The sequence below is a fragment of the Trichosurus vulpecula genome, chromosome 1 (assembly GCF_011100635.1).
Source record: "Trichosurus vulpecula isolate mTriVul1 chromosome 1, mTriVul1.pri, whole genome shotgun sequence".
NCBI lineage: Eukaryota > Metazoa > Chordata > Mammalia > Diprotodontia > Phalangeridae > Trichosurus > Trichosurus vulpecula.
The window spans coordinates 305,931,985-305,952,741 of record NC_050573.1 but is presented as its reverse complement, the minus strand read 5'-3'; the positions used below and the strand labels follow the sequence as shown (position 1 = coordinate 305,952,741).

At 37.0% G+C, this 20,757-nt stretch overlaps 1 protein-coding gene across 1 annotated transcript in view; it reads right to left on the bottom strand.

Moving 5' to 3' along the window:
- Positions 1-20,757, bottom strand: part of LOC118855019 (leucine-rich repeat and coiled-coil domain-containing protein 1-like) — a 71,556-nt gene that overhangs the window by 33,529 nt on the left and 17,270 nt on the right. Inside the window, 6 exon segments of the mRNA XM_036765158.1 lie at positions 9,302-9,503; positions 10,850-10,989; positions 11,816-12,020; positions 17,654-17,802; positions 19,676-19,853; positions 20,164-20,357. Coding sequence (XP_036621053.1) covers positions 9,302-9,503; positions 10,850-10,989; positions 11,816-12,020; positions 17,654-17,802; positions 19,676-19,853; positions 20,164-20,357 — 1,068 coding nt within the window.

Below are 20,757 nucleotides of genomic sequence, written 5' to 3'. Positions count from 1 at the left end.
CCCAATACAAATCCAAAAAGGACTCCCCACTTGAAATCTTTGCTTACTCATTCCATGTTTGCACTAATTCTTAAAAAGGTGTTGTTGTTTCCCTGGCATCAACACTAAATTAACTTCTCTGCAGTCTCCACCACTGCTGATAGGTCTGTCATTTGAAGCAAATCTAATCCCTCTTCTACACGAGGGCACTTCAGAACCTTGCAGACAGCCATCACTCTTTCCCTGAGTCTTCTCTTCTCCAGGCTAAATATCTTCAATTGCTTCAAATAGTCCTCATATGGACTCAAGGCTTGTCTTCATCTAGACACTCTCTGGTGTATAATGTCCCGTCTATATTGTCATATCCCAGGAGGTGGAACCAAGATGGTAGAGATAAGGTAGGAACTTGCCTAAGCTCACCCCTATTTCCCTTGAAAAAATTACAAATAATGCCTCAAAACAAATTCTAGAGCCACAGAACCCACAAAAGCACAGGGTGAAACAATTTTCTAGCCCAAGATAATTTAGGACTGCAGGAAACGTCTGTCTTACTTGGGTAAATGGACAACGAAGTCCAGGGCAGGCATTCTCCAGAAAGCCAGTGGGAGGCCCCAGCCCCAGCAGAGATGAACAATCTGGGTCTTGGCTCAACAGGCTGGTGGCATAGTGGGTCAACTGTGAGGTCTTCAGCCCAGCACAGCAGGCTAGTAGTCAAGCCTAGCAGGCCCAGAGGCCCTAGAACAGCTGGCTGGAGTAGGCCAGGGAACACCAGCACAGTAGTCGAGCTGCCCTGGAGGCCTTGGCACAGAAAGCCAGTAACCCATTCCCTGGTCCCTAGTGCAAGAAGCTTGGGACAGTGCCCCCTGTACTCCAGGAGTAGAGCTCAGCTTTAAAAGTCACAGAAAATGAGCAAAAAACAAACAAAAAAATCATTGACCATAGAAAGCTACTACGGTGACAGGAAAGATCAAGACACAAACTCAGAAGGGGACAATAATGTAAAAATGCCTATATGCAAAGCCTCAAAGAGAAATATGAATTGGTCTCAGGCCCTAAAAGTCCTCATGGAAGAGCTCAAATATGATTTTAAAAATTAAGTAACAGAGATAGAAAAAAACAACTGGAAAAAGAAATGAGAGCTATGGAAGAAAATCATGAAAAAAAGAGTCTGCAGTTTGGAAAAAGAAAACAACTCCTTAAAAAGTAGAATTAGCCAAACAGAAAAGGAGGTACAAAAACTAACTTTAGAAAAAAATTCCTTAAAAATTAGTATTGGGCAAATAGAAGCTAATGACTACATAAGACATCAAAAGTTAATCAAACAAAATCAAAAGAATGAAAAAATAGAAGAAAAGGTAAAATATCTCACTGGAAAAACAGCTGACTTGGAAAACAGATCCAGGAGAGATAACTGAATAATTACTGGTATACCTGAATGCCATGATGGAAAAAAAAAGAGCCTAAACAGCATCTGTCAAGAAATTAGCAAGGAAAACTGCCTCAATATCCTAGAACCAGAGGATAAAACAGTAATTGAAAGAACCCACCAATCACCTCCTGAAAGAGATCCCAAAATGAAAACTCCCAGGAATATTACAGCCAAATTCCAGAGCTCTCAGGTCAAGGAGAAAATACTGCATGCTGCCAGAAAGAAAAAATTCAAATATCAAGGAGTCAACAGTCAGGATTACACAGGATTTAGCAGCTTCTATATTAAAGGATAGGAGGGCTTGGAATATGATATTCCCGAAGGCAAAGGAGCTTAGATTACAACCAAGAATCAATTACCCAGCAAAACTGAACATAAACTTTCAGGGGAAAAAATAATGAACATTTAATTAAATAGGAGACTTTCAAACATTCCTGATGAAAATACCAGAGCTTTTTCAAATACAAATTTTCAAACACAAAACTGAAGAGAAGTAGTAATAGGGAGTAAATGGGAAGGAAAAATGTAAGTTACTCAATAAAGTTAACCTGTTTACATCCCCACATGGGAAGATGAGATGTCTAACTCTTAAGAACTGTATCTCTATTAGGGCAGTCAGAAGGAGTATACATAGACAGAGGTTGTGGGTATTTTTTTTTACATAGATGGGATGATACAAAAAACAATTAAGGGGTGAGAGTGAGGACTGCACTGGGAGAAGAGGGAAGGGAGAGGCAAAATGGAGTAAATTATATCACATGAAGAGATGTGAAAGACCTAAACTGTCATATCCAGGACTAAATATAATGGTATAATTACATTTCTATCAGTGGTTTTCATTATTTTGGTTTTCTAATTTTTTCATAAAAAAAAGATGTTAATCTAATTTTATTGAATACTTGCTTTCATTTTCTCTGTTTTTACAGCATTTGGAGCAAAACAATAAATTTAACTTGTAGTATCCTTTTCAAACATTTTGATTACATAACAGCTCATATTTATATATGAGCCTTACAGTTTACAAAGTGCTTTCATCACACCAACCTTTTGAGGCAGGCATTTTACTTATTATTTCCATTTTTATAGACAAAAAAACTGAGGATCAGAGAGCTTAAGTGACCTTGTAAAAGGTCACATAGTAAGTAGCAGAATCATTTCTCACTCTTAAGGAATTGTATCTTTGCATTATAGTTGATAAACACTATGCACAAAGTACAAGAATTACAATTTTCAGGTAATCAGTAAGTTTATATTCTATAAACATTCTGCTCTGTGCAAAAAGAAACCTTTTATTTTATACAGTGCATAGTTTGCTGCTGGCACTGAGAAAATGCAAAGGTTGGTTTCTTTCCATCCCATTTTACCTTCTTGCCACGTACAGACAATTCAACAGTCAAGCAACAACTGCTAAGGGCACTGTTTTTATGCTAAGGAATTAATGAATTTATTTGTATTTGAATCATGAGTCATAACTTACACATATGTAAAGTTTCTATCTCCCCCGATTTATGTATGTAGGGACAGATGTGTCCTGCACAAAAAAAGTTTAATTAAAGTGCAAAAGTAAATTTAAAATTAAATTGCGAATTTTTTGTCACTTAAATTAATATCTGATCTCATCCATGTGGCCATTTCCTCTAATGATATAGACTACAACCTACTTTTGTCCTCCAGCACATCTTCCACAGTATCTCCCTAGTATGCTAGTGACTTTTCTCTACATCTGTTGTCACTGTGTGAGTACTGGAAAAGCATGATTGCTGTCCATCAGTTATCCCTTGTTCTTCATACATAACTGGTCTATTCTCTTTTTCTTGTCTTATATTTCTCTGATGAAATCCCATCCAGCTGTCCATCAGAAAATGAACTACTATAGCACTCTAACCTGTGACCTGCCACTAAACCCTCTTTTCCCTGCCTGGGATCAAATCCTCAAAGCCTGATCCAATCCATTTTAAAATCCATTAAATCTAGCTATGCTTCAGATTCCTACAGTGTTGTCTCTATGTACTTAAAAGCTTGACCGCAATGATGGGATTTAGACTGTGGAAATCCCCTTGGACCCCAAAAGAATTTGGGTCCTATTTGTTTGAGGGGGGAATATTGAGGGCACAGTCTCTGGGAACCCCCTTGAACTCTCCTTGAATCTTCCCACTTGATCTGACCTTGGCCTGAGGCTATAATCCTACATTATCATTAGGCCTAAATCTCTACCTAGCCTTGCCCTTTATTGTCCAGCTACTTCCCACCCCTAATCCTGATCAAAATATCTATACCCTAGCCCTGCTTACCCTAGCCTTCTGTTGTCTTTCATCTCCAGGTAGCCTTCAGCTATTTCCCACCTCATCCCGGTCCCATCAAGCTCCTTCTTAGACTCCTCCTCAAGACCCTTCCTAAACCCCTTAAATTTTTTAAAAAATCAACAAATAAACAATGATAACTTGTCTTCCTCTATATCTTCCAGCCAATTGTATGACAAAAAAAGGCCTACTAGAGAAAATAATTCACAAAATCCTGCTTGTTTCCTTCTCATACATCAGAAAATCACAGAATTTTGGAGCAGGAAGACACTTAAGAAGACATCTACTTAAACCAGGGGTGGGGACCTGCAGCCTCATGTGGCCTTTTAGGTCATTGGGTGTGGCCTTTCGACTGACTCCAAGTTTTACAGAACAAATCCTTTTATTAAGGAGATTTGTTGGGTGAAGTTTGGATTCAGTCAAACAGCCTCACTTGAGGACCTAGAAGGCCACATGTGGCCTTGAGGCCCGCAGGTTCCCCACCCCTGAAATATAATTCCCTTTACTCATACCCAACAGTCATTCAGCCTTAGATCAAAAGACAACCTTTTGAGGGACAGACCACCTCTTCCCAAGGTATCACATTCTACTTTTCCTAGGGCTATTAGGAAGTTTTTCCCTACATCAAACCTAAGTTTGCCTCTATGTACCTTCCACCTACTACTATTAGTTCTGTCCTTGATGACCAAACAAAACAAGTCTATCCCTGGTCCATATGATAGCCCTTTAAATACTTGAACACAGCTAACATATTCCTCCTTCTGAATGTCTTATCTTCCCATGCTAAACATTTCCAGTTCCTTAACCAATTCTCATATGTCAAAAGTTTTGAGACCTTTCAATTTGGTTGCCCTCCTCTGAACACTCTCCAGTTTATCAATATACCTCCTAAACGAAAATGAAAACAACTTTCCAGATATGGTCTCACCAGGCCAGAGTGTGGCACGGCTATCACCTTTTTAGTTCTGGATGATCTCTCTCTAACATGGTAGGTATTTAATATATGCTTATTGACTGACTTTAGCAGATTGTTGTTGAGTCATTTTCAGTTGTATCCAACTCTTTGTGACCCCTTTTGAGGTTTTCTTGGCAGAGATATTAGAGTGGTTTAACATTTCCTTCTCCAGCTTATTTTTACAGATGAGGAAATTGAGGCAAATAGGGTTAAGTGACTTGCCCAGGGTCGCACAGCTAGTAAGTGTCTGAGGAACATGAATCTTCCTGATCCAGGCCTGGCACTATACCCACTGTGCCACCTAGCTGCCCTCCAACTGAAGCAGATACAGAGTTGAATTTCCCTTTATTGATTCTTCTCCTTTTTAAAGGAGATTCAAAGTATTAGATGCCTTACTTTTGGCCAAGAGAATGCCTCAGATGATATATGGATGACTAAAGCACCCCATTATTTTTATACCATGCCTTTCTGCAAAACTTGTGTTCTGTTTCCCAACTGCCTTCACTTATAAGATGAAGAACAGCCTTAACTTTAAAACAGAGACAAGTCACAACTTTCAGCCTAGATAACCTTGATACACATAGAGATTATCCTCATAAAAAGATTTTACACTGATGGGTAATTAGGCATATACACTCATAGTTCCTACTATTCACACTATCACCTTTTTCGGGAAACAAGAGCAACAAATTTTGGCATCTTCCTCTCTTTAAGAGATCCTGAGGGGACGATCCATTAACATGTCAAGAAGCATTTACCAAGTACCTACTGTGTGCCAGCACCAAGGTCTGGGGATACAAAGAAAAGGAAAAACAACTGCTGCCCTCAAGGAGCTCACAGTCATTAACTGGGGTGAGAAGGGGATATTCAACAAGAAAACAACTTGTCAAACAAGATATATAAAACCTTAGATACACAATAAGGCACACAGCAAATTCTGTGTACTTATTCTAGTCTACCTGCTTTTCCTATCTTTGTTTTCTTCTGTTCCACTGCAGTTTCTTCCTGCAGTGTATCAGGGATTGTGATGTTAGAACAAAAATGTGGTGACTCCTACAACACTGGAAAAAAAATTTCTTAAAGGAATTTTGACAGAACCTTCTCATTTTTCAACTATTTAGTTTTAATTCTAGGTTCATCCTTAATCTCTTGGGAGTGATTTGGTCTGACTGTGGTTTTTCCCAAAATATTCTGTAAATTTGTTTTTTCATCTATTAGTTCTTGCTGTTTTATGAAGTGATATAGCTTGTAATCTTCAACCACCTTCTTTAGCATGATTTTACAAATTTGTTTAGATTCAAAACTAGTGATGTCCTTGGCTGCCATTATCACTTTCTTTAGCAAGGAGGTCAAGTATTTTCTTTCTGGAGTAGGTTCTAGGATCTTCTGGCCTCCTTGATATTAGTGCTGATTTAGATTGGTTTAAATTTCCTTAAGAAATGGTGATGGTCTATGCCAGACCTGTACAACTTGTAAACTTCTTCAGGCCACAGATAGGTCAGACTAGAGACAGACTGACAATGGCTGGTTGTTGCAGGTCACATGACAAGCAAGAGAGTGCGAAGTGGCAACCCTACATTTTTTGCATGCACCCTTAATCCTTTGGTAGACCACAAGTGGCCCGCAGGCTGTATGTTTTGCAGGTCTGGTCTATGCCATTGTTTGTTCTGTTACTCATTTTCATTAGCATGAAACAGCTCATTTAAATGGTTAGGCTAGAATTGTTCTTAACTAACTGCATGCCATTTCACCCTTCTAATTTAGTTTAATTTTTATCTCAAAAAATAAATGTTCTGACTATTCAAAGCCAGCTGATACGGAAGTGACTCCCACTTTCATAGCCACTTGTTTCCTGCCTATCATCAATTTCATTCTTTATGCTATTATTTGGTGCTCAGCATCTCTCAACTCTTTTAAAAAATTCTAAATTTAACAAACACCCTCCCCCACAAAAGGGACAAAAACACATTTCCATATACCAAGTGGAACAGAATCCCAACTCTTCTTTTGATGTACTTGTGACATATAAGCATGACATGGTTTCTGCAAAGTCTCTAAGTCTCTGGCCTATTTCATTTCAAACATATCTTTTGCTGTTCTTTTCTATGGACACCTCTGCACTGAGTACATATTGATTTTAATTTAATAGGGTCTTACTGAATTATTTATAGAATTTGTATACTTTTTCATCTTCTGCAAACATGTGCCAGTACATAAGTTGTAACTGTCTTCATAATGGTCTACTTAGCCTAAGCACTACAATACAAGATGACCAGCTGTCTCATGGAATGAAGTTTCTTCTTGTCTTTGAATATAATGAATCCAACTTGGACAACTCTGTTATTCGCTTCTTCAAAGACAGTCTGCAGCCATACTTCCATTTAGCCATAACTTCCTTTGGTTCTAGTTTCACTTATAGCAAGAATATGAATATTGATATAATTTAGTTCCTCTAATAATCCTATGTCTACTCCAATGTGCTAGTCACTGGACAACTACATTAGATTTAGAAAAATACCAAGTTTGTGTTTATAGATGATCTAAAAACTGTGATTTTTAGCACTCCCATCCCCACTTCCTAACACCCTGTCACTATCATTGATACAGGATCAAGGACTATTTGTTATTTTTCTTCGTTTCATTAGTTGCTATGGACAAAATCATTCTTGTTGGTGCCAAGCCTCTCCATATGTAATTGTGTTGATCTTTGCAGGTTAGTCTTAATCTGTTAACTAGGACCATACTACCTTTCTAATACAGTAGAGTCAACCAGACCTTGTGTTCTGTTGACATAGCCTTGAAGAACCCAGTGTCATTTCCATATCAGAATGAGGCATCAGAGTAGGACTTTGTGAAGGAAATTCCCCAATAGGAAGTAAGAAATTAATCATGAAGACAAATGAAACCTTATTATATATGCAACATATATGTGTGTATATATTGAGAGGTACCTGGTAAAAGAGTATACCTAACATATGGTGCTATAAGAAATAACAAGAGATTGTTTCAGAGAGACCTGGGAAAATTTGTATGAACTAATGTAGAAAGTGAAAAGAATTAGGAGTAAAATTCTACAGTAACAATAACATAAAAATGAACCAAAAAATGAGCTCACAAATAGTGGGTATCCCACAAAGCTCTATCCTAGGTTCTCCCTTCTTCTTCTTCTGTATGTTTTTTACTTGGGGATCTCATCAACTCCCATAAATTCAATTATCTTCTCTATGTTGATGATTTTCAAATCTACTTGTCCAATCCTACCCTCTCTTCTGACCTCCAGTCGTGCATCTCCAAATGTCTATCACACATCTCAAACTGGATGTTCAGTAGATATCTCAAACTCTGTATGACCCAAATTGAACTTGGTTATCTCTTCCCCAAAAGCCCTTCCTCATTCCTAACTTCCCCATTACTGTCAAGGGTACCAACAGACTCCCCATCACCCAGACTCACTACCTAGGTGTCATCAACTACTATCTTACTGCCCTATATCTAATCTATTGCCAAGGTCTGTCAATTTAACCTTTGTAATATCTCTTTTCATGACCTTTTCTTTTCTCTGACACTGCCACCATTACAGGCTCTCAGTTGATGAGACTACTACAATAGCTTGCTGGTTAGTCTGCCAGCCTCAAGTCTCTTCCCACTCCCATCCATCCTCTACTCAGCTGTTAAAAGTGATCTGCCCAAAGTTTGGGTCTGAAAACATAACCCCCTCATCCCCACTTCAATATATTCCAGTACCTCTTCATTACCAACAGAATCAAATATAAAATTCTATTTGGCATTCAAAGCCCTTTATAACCTAGTGCCCCTCCTCAATACCTTTCCAGTCTAGTACTGGCCTCCTTTTTATTCCTCACATAAGACATTCAATCTTCCTACTCCAGACATTTTCACTGGCTATACTCCATGCCTGGAATACTCTCCCTCCTCCTCTTCACCTCTCACTTTCTTTCAAGTCCCAGATATAATTCTACCTTTTACAAGAAGGCTTTGCCAATCTACTTAAACTCAAGTGTCTTCTTTCTGTTAATAACCTCCAATTTCTTGTTTGTACATAGTTTTCATGTTGTTTCTCCCATTAAACTGTGAGCTCCTTGAAAGCAAGAACTGTCTTTTGCCTTTCTATATAATCTCAGCATTTAACACGGTGCCTGGCAGAAAACTGCTGCTTAATAAATGTTTACTGACCAACAATTTTGAAAGATTTAACTCTGATCAATGCAATGACCAACCATGATGCCAGAGTATTGATGAAGAAGAATTCTGCCCAACTCCTTAGAGGTAATATTCAATATACCAAATGGGACATACATTTCTGGACATAGTCAATTTGGGGATTTATTTTCTTGACTATTCATATCTAAGGGTTTTGTTTTCTTAAGGGATAGAAATCGGAAGAAGAGAAAATAAATGTCCTGACTTTTATAAATAAAAATATAATCAAAATTTTAAAAAGAATATCAGATTGCTAATATAATAAAACAGTGCCCTGAACAGACCAATCAATCTGTGAACTTCAAAGATGTCATCTGTAAAATGAGGCTAATTACCATTTTGACAGTGTTGTTATAGAGTGTAAGTACTACATTAACATAAGTTAATATTACCACTGAGACTGACTGCCATTCTTACTTCTTTAAATCTTTTGGCTTCAATAATTAAGGCCATACGAAATTCATCTTCAAGTTCTAAATACCGTTGGTTTAATATATTAATTCTCTCCTGGAATTCTTTCACTCGTTCTTCATGCCTCTTCTCTTCTTTGCCTATTTCTTTTGCCAAAGCATCCTGGAAATCAGAGCCATTCAAAGTCACTCTTGTTTCAAGTTCCTTCCTGGAATAAATAACAAATTTAACTACCTAGTATCTTTCATTTAAAAACAAACCAGAAAAGGCTTATCAGTTTTCTTTGCAATCCCTCCTAGTTTCAGCAAGTTTTCATGGCTCATGCCTTTTTTCAAACAGCTTCCCTTTCCTTTTCTGCTAATCATCCCATCTTTATGTCCATTTTATGAAAGGTCATCTGGAGGACAATACAAGGTGTCTCTGAAGTCTGGACACATAGGCAAAAATGCATATTTTGAAATACTTGGAATATTAACAGACCTTAGCCCCCCCGACTTCTTTTTCTGGGGTATGCTGAAGGAGGTGTACTCAATGAAAATCACAGATGCAACACACTTGATTGAACGCATAAAGAGTGAATGTGCTAAAATTGATGGCAATGTGGAGTTATTGCATCAAGTTCACCTGAATCTTACAAAGTGCATCAACCTTTGCATCACAAATGATGGAAATAATATTGAAGATGTAATTTGTTAATATTCCAATTAAATAAAATGTTGTTGAAGATTTCATTCATTTCATTTCTTGAAAATATGCATTTTTGCTTATGTGTCCAGACTTTATGAACATCCTGTACATCTGGATTTTGAAAGAGAAAGTGAAGACTCTATGTTAATTAAAAAAAAAACTATAACATTTCTACTAAAAAGGCCAAACACTATGTTTCATGATATCCAACATTTAAAGTTGGAAATGGAAACACATCCATGCCCAAGTCCAGTAAAAGTACAGTAGCCTACACTGCTTCCAAAAATTAACCTTGATTTTTTTGCAATATTTCATCTTGCTGAAATTTAGTAAGGCAAATATTTAAGATTCATTTCTATTCTCCCCAACCAAAAACAGAAATCAGGCAGACAAAAAAAAAGTTGGACCTGGGTATGTGGTTGAAGAAAAAGTTGGCCGAGGTACCTAGACCCAACACTGTTGAGGCAGACACGCCTTGTATGCCTCCATTCTTTAATAGCACTTGAAAGACTGAGACATATTTCTTCTCTAGAGCTACTTTTCCAAGCCCTGCTCCACTGTAACTTCAGGTTTGGCTCTGCTTCTGAAGTACTGAGAATACATCTCATCTAATTTTTGGTTGGACTCAAAAAACGGCAAAAGTTTCATGGGGACAGAGAAGGGTATGTCTGTGAGATATTCCTTTCAGCTAGTACCGTGTGCTCAATGACAAGGTTTTAGACATTTAACCCAATACGTTGAGGACTTTAGAACTTTACTGAAACCAGTCCAGAGACCAATTTTAAGCATCTGGAGAAACTAGGATACTTCCTCATACTATTACTGATTTGAAATGGTTTTTCTCTTTTCCATTTAGTTACTGCTTACCTATGTTCTTGTTCTTTCATTGCCAGAAGTTCATGAAGTTGTTGTACCTTTTCTTTCTGTTGATGAAGGGATGCTCTAAGCAGCTGTATTTCTCTCTCAGAAGCTGAAGCTTTGAGTTCTACCTCTTGAATTCGCTTCATCTGAATGAGAAAAGCAATTATGATAGTAATTTTGATAATGATTAGCTAGCCCTCGTCCAAGTTTAATCTCAGAAGCCTGCTCAAGATATCAAGAACAATGCCAACTATTCTTGGCATCATAGTAATGATACTATATTCACAGATGATGTAGATACATAACTATCAAATGTCTTATAGAAACTTTGGTAGTAACCATTTGTCCACACGTGATGATAATTCCCATTCAAGGCGTATGAAGAGAGAATTTTATATCCCTACAGATTCTTAAAAATTGCCTCCATTCCTGAATTTGGGTCAATCTGCAGAATGTCTTATAGATTGAGAGCTTTTATTGGTCCTTCCCACAACATGTACCAGTATTACAACAATTTATGATTTCAGAAAGCAATGACAGACTTAGCATAGAACTAATTTTTGTAGGTCATATTTTCAAGACATATTTAAATTCTTTCTTGTAAATGTAATAAATATTGTAAACTTAGTGTAATGTACTTTGCAGTACAGCTAGATGGTTCAATGGACAGAGTGCTGGGCCAGGAGTCAAGAAGACCTAAGTTCAAACCTGGCCTCAATACTAGCTGTGTGATCCTGGGCAAGCCACTTAACCCTTGTTTGCCATAATCCACTGAAGAAGGAAATGGCAAACTACTTCAGTATCTTTGCCAAGAAAACCCCATGGGCAGTACTGGCATGTTGTGTGGTCCATGGGGTCATGATGAGTCAGACACAACTGAACATTTCAACAACAGTGTACTATAGGATTCAGACCTATGAAATTATGCTATTTCATGTAACTTAAATAATATTGAAATAAACAAATACCTACCTCTGCAACCTGCTGCTGAGCTTTTTGTTTCTCCATTTTTGACAATGTTTGTTCCAAAGTTCTTAGAACTCTATTTTGCTCCTCTTCTTTATTTCTTGATTGACTTAGTTCATTATTGAGTTTCTCAGTTTCACTCTTAAATTTCTGGATAACAGTTTGAAGCTTTGCTTTAGCATTTCTCTCCTTCAAAATCAATTCCTTTAGCCTAAAGGAAAAAATTAAACAAAACAAAAAACTAGCATACATCAGCATATAAACAAAACAAAAAACTAGTATATATCAGGTTCTCTGTTTATATAAAAACTTATAACTTAGCTTAAGACAAAACCTTGCTCCACAGACCATGCTATTAATCAGTTGATTACATGCAAATGTTGTCTCAGCACTCCCTGAATGGTATGAAGTCAATTTCACAAGTTTGTGCCTACTCTGGAGGCATCTCTGATCACCCACCCACAGACGGAGCAGTGGATCATCCACATGGCTACACAATTGTTAGTGCTAGGCACTTATCCAGCTATCCAGTACAGCCAGAATGGTACTGAGTCTAGACTGCCCTCAAATTCCATCCCTTCCACACTACATACATTCCATACTACAGTACCTAAGGGATATCATCTTCTGACTTGAAACATGCAATAGCATGGACTATTCATGGCAAGCATAATCTTTTGGTGGTTCCCCAGTGGCTACTGCATGGAAGGAGATCTAGTAAAAAGAGGCAGCTTTATGTTATTTAGGGGAAAAATGAATTTCACAAATATAAAGTGTGAACATTTCATTATACAAAGAACAGAAAGAGAAAATCTCCTAAAAATGTATATGAAACTGTAAACTTCTATTACGAACGGTCTGATTAAATTTAACACAACAGTTACAAAAAACAGCCCAGTTTGTCTCTGTCCCCTTGTGAGCTTCCTTCTGTACATTTAAAAAAATTTTCAGTGGCACCCTTTTATTTTCTCCTTTATTCTATACAACAATTACTACTCCCCAACTCCCTTTCCCATCCAAAAAAGAAATCCTCCCTTGTAACAAGTGTAGCAAAAACAAATCACATTTTGGCCATTTCTGAAAAATGTATGTCTCATTCTGTACCTTTAGTCCATTTAGTCTCTACCAAGAGGTGGCAGGCATGACTCATCAGTACAGCCAATTCTGCTATAACACTTGGCTTGAAGATGCAAATCTGTTTCAATACAATTTATATATTGGGGAATGATCTGAACCTAACTTGAATTTTGTGTTTGCTTGTGTACAATCCCATTCACAAGAAAAAACAAGAGAACACAAGAACTGCGCCACTTCATAATAACTCACAAGTTGTAACCTTTTTGATGTTCACTTCCACAAGGAAACTTGGTCTTTTTCAAGGCAAAGTGCCATATTTATTACATATCTTCTGACGCAGTAGGAGCTGTGGGCTGGTCTGCCCCTAGCCTCTCCTCAATCATCTATCATTGTCCAGGTCCACCAAAGCTGTCCTCTCTCCCACAGAGACTGACTTTGCCAGCCTGGACCCAGTGGGAACTGGGCAACACGGTAAGCAATAGCCTAAGGCCTTTGGCACTGATGCTATTATAATATTTATATATTTCTTAATCATTTAACATGTATGTTTAACATGTGCCACCATTGTTGTTAGGTTTCTATTTTTTATGTTCACTGACAATGTTTTTGAGGGTTGGACTTAAACCCTGTAGTTTTTGTTGTGCGATTTTGTATAACATGGTGATTTTTAGGAACTCAAATGTCATGTTATAGCATGTATAACTGTATTCTGAAATCATGACCAGTAACTAGAATGATAAGAATTCTAAAGTCTTTCAAAGTTGTTTTCTTTTATAATATTATAGTCATGTAAATTACTCTCCAGCTAGACATCTTGAAATGGAAGTCTAGTAGGGATCTTAATCTAAATAAGTCCAAAACCAAACTTAATAATTTTCCCCCTAAATACCACCCTCCCCCGCTTCCTTATTACTTTCAAGGACAACAGTATTCTCTCAATCTCTCAGGCTGGCAACCTTCCCAAACCACTAGCATAGTCTCTGAGGACCCACAGTAATCTCTAAGATGAAGCAGTGGAATAAACTTTCTTACAATTTGAGCTTACAAAAAGTAGTAGTAGTAGTTTCCTCTTCATTAGATGTATTCATGTAAAGGCTGGATGACCGCTTGACAAGTATGATCTAAAAAGATGCTTGTTTGGGCATAAGGTGAACTAGGCAGAATTATTTCTTACATTTGGATTAAAAATTAATTTCACAAGTATAAGTTGGAGGGGGAGGAAATGGTTAGAAAGCAATCTGGAGTTTTTAGTGGACTTCAAACACATCAACGGTGATGAAGAATCAACAGTGTGATATGGCAGCCATGAAAACTAATGTGATCTTGGTCTACATTAAGGAAAGTTTAGCTTCTGGGATCAAGGATATGAAAATCACAGTAAGTCACATATGCTCTGTACTGAGGGAGTAGAAAGGTACTGATTAACTAATTCTAGCCTCCACAGTACTACTCATTGGTGTTAACACAGTGATAAATAGACAACCCTAATACTGCACAAATACCAATAAGATTTTAAAAGAACTATACGAATACCTTCAATATGATGCTTAGATCCTTCACAGAAAACTCACAGAAAGACAGAGACTTCTTGAGAATTACACAGGATGAAAAGGTATAGATAGGTTATAATCTGCCTCAGTAGATGTCTAACTTCAATAAGATAATGATCCATTAAAATAAATAAGTTTTAGGTTTGCAAAGCACTTTTCTTAAGACAACCATGAGTATTATTATCTACTCTTTACAGATGGGGAAACAAAGGACTAGGGGAATGATATGATTCACATCAGAGCCACATGGTTATTAACAAGGTTCAAAGAAGTCCAAGGAAAGGGCTTTAAAAATTCTCCCACTCTGGTGACAAGAGGAGAAAGACAGCCCATCAAAGAAGAACAGACGCACAAAGTTAGAAAGGTAGGAGAATTAGAAGAATGCAATGGCACGGGCAACAAAGGAGAAGAGTTTTAAGGAAGGCAAAAGTAATCAAAAGTTTCAAAAGCTTCAGTGAGATCAAGGAAGAAGTGAGGATCGGCGTATATCTAGTGACTTCTAAGGAAACTGTTACAACAAAAGTGTTTAAGAGCAAAAAGGTACTGAAGTGAACATAGCAAGAATGATTATTGGTCCCTCTTTTCACTGATTTGCCATCTTGTTCATCTGACAAAAAGACTTCATTTTTCATTCCCCTCAGTAACATATTCACAAGTATGTCTGCTTCTAACTTCAGAAAACAAAGAATAAAAATTAGCATTTCACTCAACTCAATGATTAGTGTCATCAATCGGAAAAAAAGAGTATTAAGTATAAGCTAACCTATTTAAGCCTTTTAAATTGTACAACAAATAGCAAGCTCGTGTAGACCATGGGAAGACAAGCCTTTTTCACCAGTCTGTTTTCAGCGTGGTATGAGTTGCTTGTACTTGAGTACAATGTTTGACATCTTTCTCTCTTACTTATGTGTGCCAGCAGCATGCCTCTATGATTACAGATGATCATCATTCATGTCCTGCTATCTATGCATGGATATACTGTGCCCTCTCCTCTTCACTCTCTATCTAGTGATCTTATCAACTTCAATGGCTTCTATTAACATTTTTGTAGCTGACTCTAAAAAACTACATACCCATCTCTCACCTGAGTCCTGAATCACCAACTACATTTCCACCCTGGATGTCTAAAAGGCATCTCAAACTTGACACGTCCAAAACCAAAGTCATCGTTTTTCCCCCTAAATCCATCCATCTTCCTAACGTCTCTATTTCTGGAGAGGAAACCATCCTTCCTATTACTGAGGCTCTCAACTTTATCATCCTTTTTATTCTCCATCACCTCCCATATCCAAGCAGTTGCCACGCATAATGATTCCACTTTTACAACAACTTTTTCATCCATTCTTTTCTATCTACTTACATAGTCACCACCCTTGTTCAGGCCCTAATTACCACCTGTCTGGACTACTATACAGTAGGCTCCTAATTGATTTACCTGCATCCAGTCTCTCCCCTGTCCAATCCATCCTCAACAAAACAGCCAAATTGTATGAGCAAAATGCTGTCAGATATGCTTTCTGTGTTTGCCAGTTTTCCTTAACTATTTTTATTTCTTACAAGGGTAAGGGTAAGGTTATGTGTAACTGGAAATCATTTTAGCAATATATCTAAAAAGCAAACCAAAAACCTCACTTTGTTGTGTTTTTTTTTCTGAAGGGGGGAAGGCAGGGCAATTGGGGTTAAGTGACTTGTCCAAGGTCACACAGCTAGTAAGTGTGTCAAGTGTCTGAGGCCGAATGTGAACTCAGGTCCTCCTGACTCCTTGGCCAGTGCTCTACTCACTGTGCCAACTACCTGCCCCCAAAAACCTCACTTTGAGTGAGCACAGAAATGACCATTTTATACTCGATTGGCTCAAGAAGTTTCAGAGACTTGCTACTGCCTTTGGGACAAACTTCAAGTTCCTCTTAGGGGCATTTCAATTCCTTTACAATCTGGTTCCAGCCTACCTTTCCAGACTGATTTCATAGTATTCTCCCCTATGTGACGCCAGTTCTAGACAGATTGTATTACTTACTCTTCTCTGAATACACTAGACAGTCCAGTTTCTGCCTCCATGCCTTTGCATCGACTATCCCCCATACCCGGAATGCCTTTCTTCCTTACCTCTTGGAACCCCTTGTTCCCCTTTAAGGCTCACCAAACTCAAGGGCTGCCTCCCAAGCAAGTGCAGTGCTGATCCCCTCAGTTGTCACCACTCTCATTCTCCTAAAATCACTTTCATATTCTGTGTCAACCTATTCGTGTGCATGTTGTTTCTCCAAAGGAGAAGGTCCTTGAGGGTAGGGGTAATCATGGTTTTGTTTTTGTATCCTTAGGAGCTCACATTGTAGTACCTAGGCACTTAATAAATGCTTGCTGAATTGAATGAAATAATTAATGAATAACTATTATCACTTAATAAGATAGCTTATTTTTATTTATACTTATATATTGCTTCTTAAATAAATTCTTATTGAAAGATAATTTCAGAAAAACCTGGAAAGACTTACACGAACTCATGTAAAGTGAAGTGAACAGAAGCAGAATATTGTACATAGTAACAGCAATATTGCACGATGAAGAACTGTGAATAACTTAGCTATTCTCAGCAACATAATGATCCAAGACAATCCCAAAGGACTAATGATGAAGCATACTATCCGCCTCCAGAGAAAGAACTGATATTGTTTGAATATAAACTGAGGCATGCTATTTTCCACTTTCTTTCTTTTTCTTCTATTAGAGTCTTCTTGTACAAAATGACTAACATGGAAATGTTGTACACGATTGCAAATGTATAACCTATATCTGCTTACCATCGGGGGCGGGGAGGGGAAGGGAAAGGAAGGATAGAATTTGGAACTCAAAACTTGAAAGAAAACAAATTAAAAATTGTTTTAACATGTAATTGGGGAAGAAGATATATAAAAATAAATGCTGATTATTTTACAGTTTTAAAAGTACTTCTTTCATAGAAATTATTTTATTTAAACTTGAAACAACTCTTTGGGGAATGCAAGGTTTTTTGTATATATTTTACAGATGCTGGAATAGATTCAGAGAGGTTGTACCTTTGCTTCTCTTCAGTTAATAAACAGCAAATCCTGATTATGTGCAAAGCATTGTTCCAAAGTTATGGTAGTAAAAGGCAAGCTAAACCTTGAACCCAGTTTCCAAGATGGAAGCTTCTTCCATTCAGCCTTGTAACCTCTTTTGACCAGGATTTTCTCCTTACCTCTCTGTGGTAAACAGGGCCATACTATGAATATCTTTTTCTTCTTTTGCTTGTTTCTGTAATTCTTTGATATGATCTGCAAGCTTCTTCTCAGCTTGTTCAGCTTTCCATCTCTTCTCCCTCTCTTCATCCAGTTCCTGCACAAGTGTCTGAAATAAAGCCAAATTTATATAATATAGGAATATTCTAATGAGATGTTAATTATACATAGTAAATAAACCTTTAAAAATTCATTAAATAGTACTGAATTTTTTTTGAAACCTGTAAATTCTAGACTATTTTTTCAAAGTACACTGCATACAAAACTTTTTAAAAAAATACATTTCAAAGCAAAAAGACAAGAACACTTAAAATTTGTCTATTTTACATGTATATTATAAATACATATGTTTTTGGTAAGGGTACAGTTCCATCCTCACCCCAAATGATGTGATTAGAGAAGGCTTAGACATATCAATTGTACCAATCAATCAAAAAGGTAAACCAAGTGCAAATAAGATGTTAATCAATTTGAGACACGTGGAGGATTCTGGTCACAGAGAAATGTCTTATGATTGTTGGAAAACATTAAGTCAGACCTCTTGGGCTATGCATAAAAATATCAATCCAGTTCAGAACAGTCCAGCTTACTGGTAGAAGAATACTAGTGTGGAGTATTCCAGTTTGAGAGTTAGAGTCAAGTTCCTGAGAGGAGAAGCCTTTTGGGGGAGGGAAGAATTTATCTCAATCTCTGCCCTCCCCTCCCCTCTGACCACCAATGACCATGTCATCAGAGAGACTGGGCAATAGGAGAAAGTGCATCTAGCTGTGAACAGAGATACTGGACCAGTACGAGACAACACATCTACCCAACAGCAATAGTCACCCAAAGGAAGGCAGCTTCGGGGACCATGAGCCTATTGTGACAGAAAGAAGTTTCAGCTATGGCCTCTAAAAAGGTGCCAAGCCTCAGAGTCCAGCAGAGAACTATATCTAAAAGGAACTTTTTAAGGATTCTTGGATAGGAGAAGAGGACTTGCACAGACCAGGAGTTATGAGCTACCTTTGTACCACATGTGTTCTTTAAATGTGTTGCCTCATTGCTTTTGTACTGCAAGTTTGTGCCCACCCTCCTCATAGGACCTCTATGTATTTGGGGAGAACATGCTTTGGAGGGAATGACTTTTTAAACTACTCTTCTTACCATACCACCATAGGAAATACCTTTGCTAAAAAAGCAAATTAAGTTTGATCATTAATGGCAAATCAAATGGTCCTTGTGAATGACAGTACTAGAAATCCAGCCTCTCAGGACTACCCCCAGAGCTCTGAGAGTAGTAGTCAGCCACCCTCCAGCTGGTCTGCCAATGTGAAGAGAAGTTGAAGAGGCAGTGATGGAAAGGGTACTACATTTTAATATTTTTAAAAATTGCTGGACTCAAAAGATGAAAAGCATATAGAAAGAATCTTTCATTTCCAGAAACCTTACTTTGAAAAAGTTAATTAAAATACAAGATTGAGATAACATAACAATCTTACTGTTAGAGGGAATGAAAAGATAATTTACTCCAACACACTTTAATTTTACAGATGAGGAAGTTTGGCCCAAAGAGACTTAAGTGACGTGCCCAAGTTATACAGTGAAGCAGTCCACACTAAGAACTAGGTCTCCTTTACCCCCATGCTAGCACTCTTGCCACTTTATGACTGTTCCTCTCATTTGCAGAAACAATTTCAAGCTTTTGTTCTATAACTACCACAAATACTATGTCTCAATTATTAAAACAAATAAGTGATGTCTGAATTAGCAAGATTTTATTGGATTTTAGCTGCATTTATAATAGTTCTCAAAAGTATAAAATCAATGTATTATTCAAAAATTTAAAAAAAACTAGTTTATTGAGATGCATAAAAATTATTCTAACTAAACAAATACGTATAATATTTTGGGGGTAAACTAGTAAATGTATGCAAGCTATTTAAAAATATTTACATTTACTTACCCCACCCCATCCCTTTCCAATCTAGATTTTAAAACCATACCCTGTATGTAGATTCTTCTGTGGGCCTGTCTTCTGTTTCATCTGTTTGAGTACCTTGTGACCCTAGATTTCCAGTTGATTTTTCCATCTTTAAATCTGAGTTTCTTGAAGACGATCTTAAAGATAAATTCTTAGTGGAGGGATCTTTTGATTTCTTGGTGCAACTCTGCTCTGTGCCACTGAAAGAAAAGAAAATTCAGAAATAATTTAACATGTTGAATGTCTACACTATTTTCTCTCCAGTATTCATGGCTGGAATAATAGATCCAAATATTTTCATTAAAAGATATTTACTTTAGAGAGTTTAATTGTATTCCTGACAAACTCCCTAGTTAATAGGTACTTTGGCAATAAGAATAATGATCCTCCTGCTTTAGTATTTTGAGTTCTCAACATCTTCGAACAAAATTCTTGGTTCTTGGCTTGAATTGTCCACAGAATTACATGCTATAGGTTGAAGAATTGGAAAGAAAAATTTATGAGAGGTACCTGTCAGAAAGTTTGCTTTTATTACGGTGCTTGGAAGTCTGTACAGCTTTGCTATAATGAGGGATTTTTGTTTTTCTATTCACTTTCTTATGGTTTTCTTTTCCACTTTCATAATCACTTTCAGAAGTCATAGTTGTTTCTCTTTTTAGTTTGAATACTTTCAAAGAAGTATGACTTTTGGGAGAATTAGATGCCTGTAACAAAAAGGGGGGGTTATTTTTAAAATCTATAAAATAAAATTTGAAATGTAAAAAATTTTAATTTTTACAATGATAAAGGTTAATCAAACTGGATGTTTGAGTAAAATTTCAAAAAAGGAATTCCTAAGAAAGGCAAAAAGAAAATCTTTAGTCTAATCTGAAGTACAACAGATAAAGTATATCTTCTTATTTGTTATAAGACAGTATATTTTTATTGGTCAATTGTAAAAATGGCTTTATAAGTTATACTTGTTTGAGCAAAACGTAGATGTCAGTCTAATGTGAATTTGTTATTTAATCGCAAAGCATCATGTAACGCTAACTCTAAAAGCATAGTTAACTATATACGAAGACATATATGTACACATACACATATGTATATGTAGATACACAT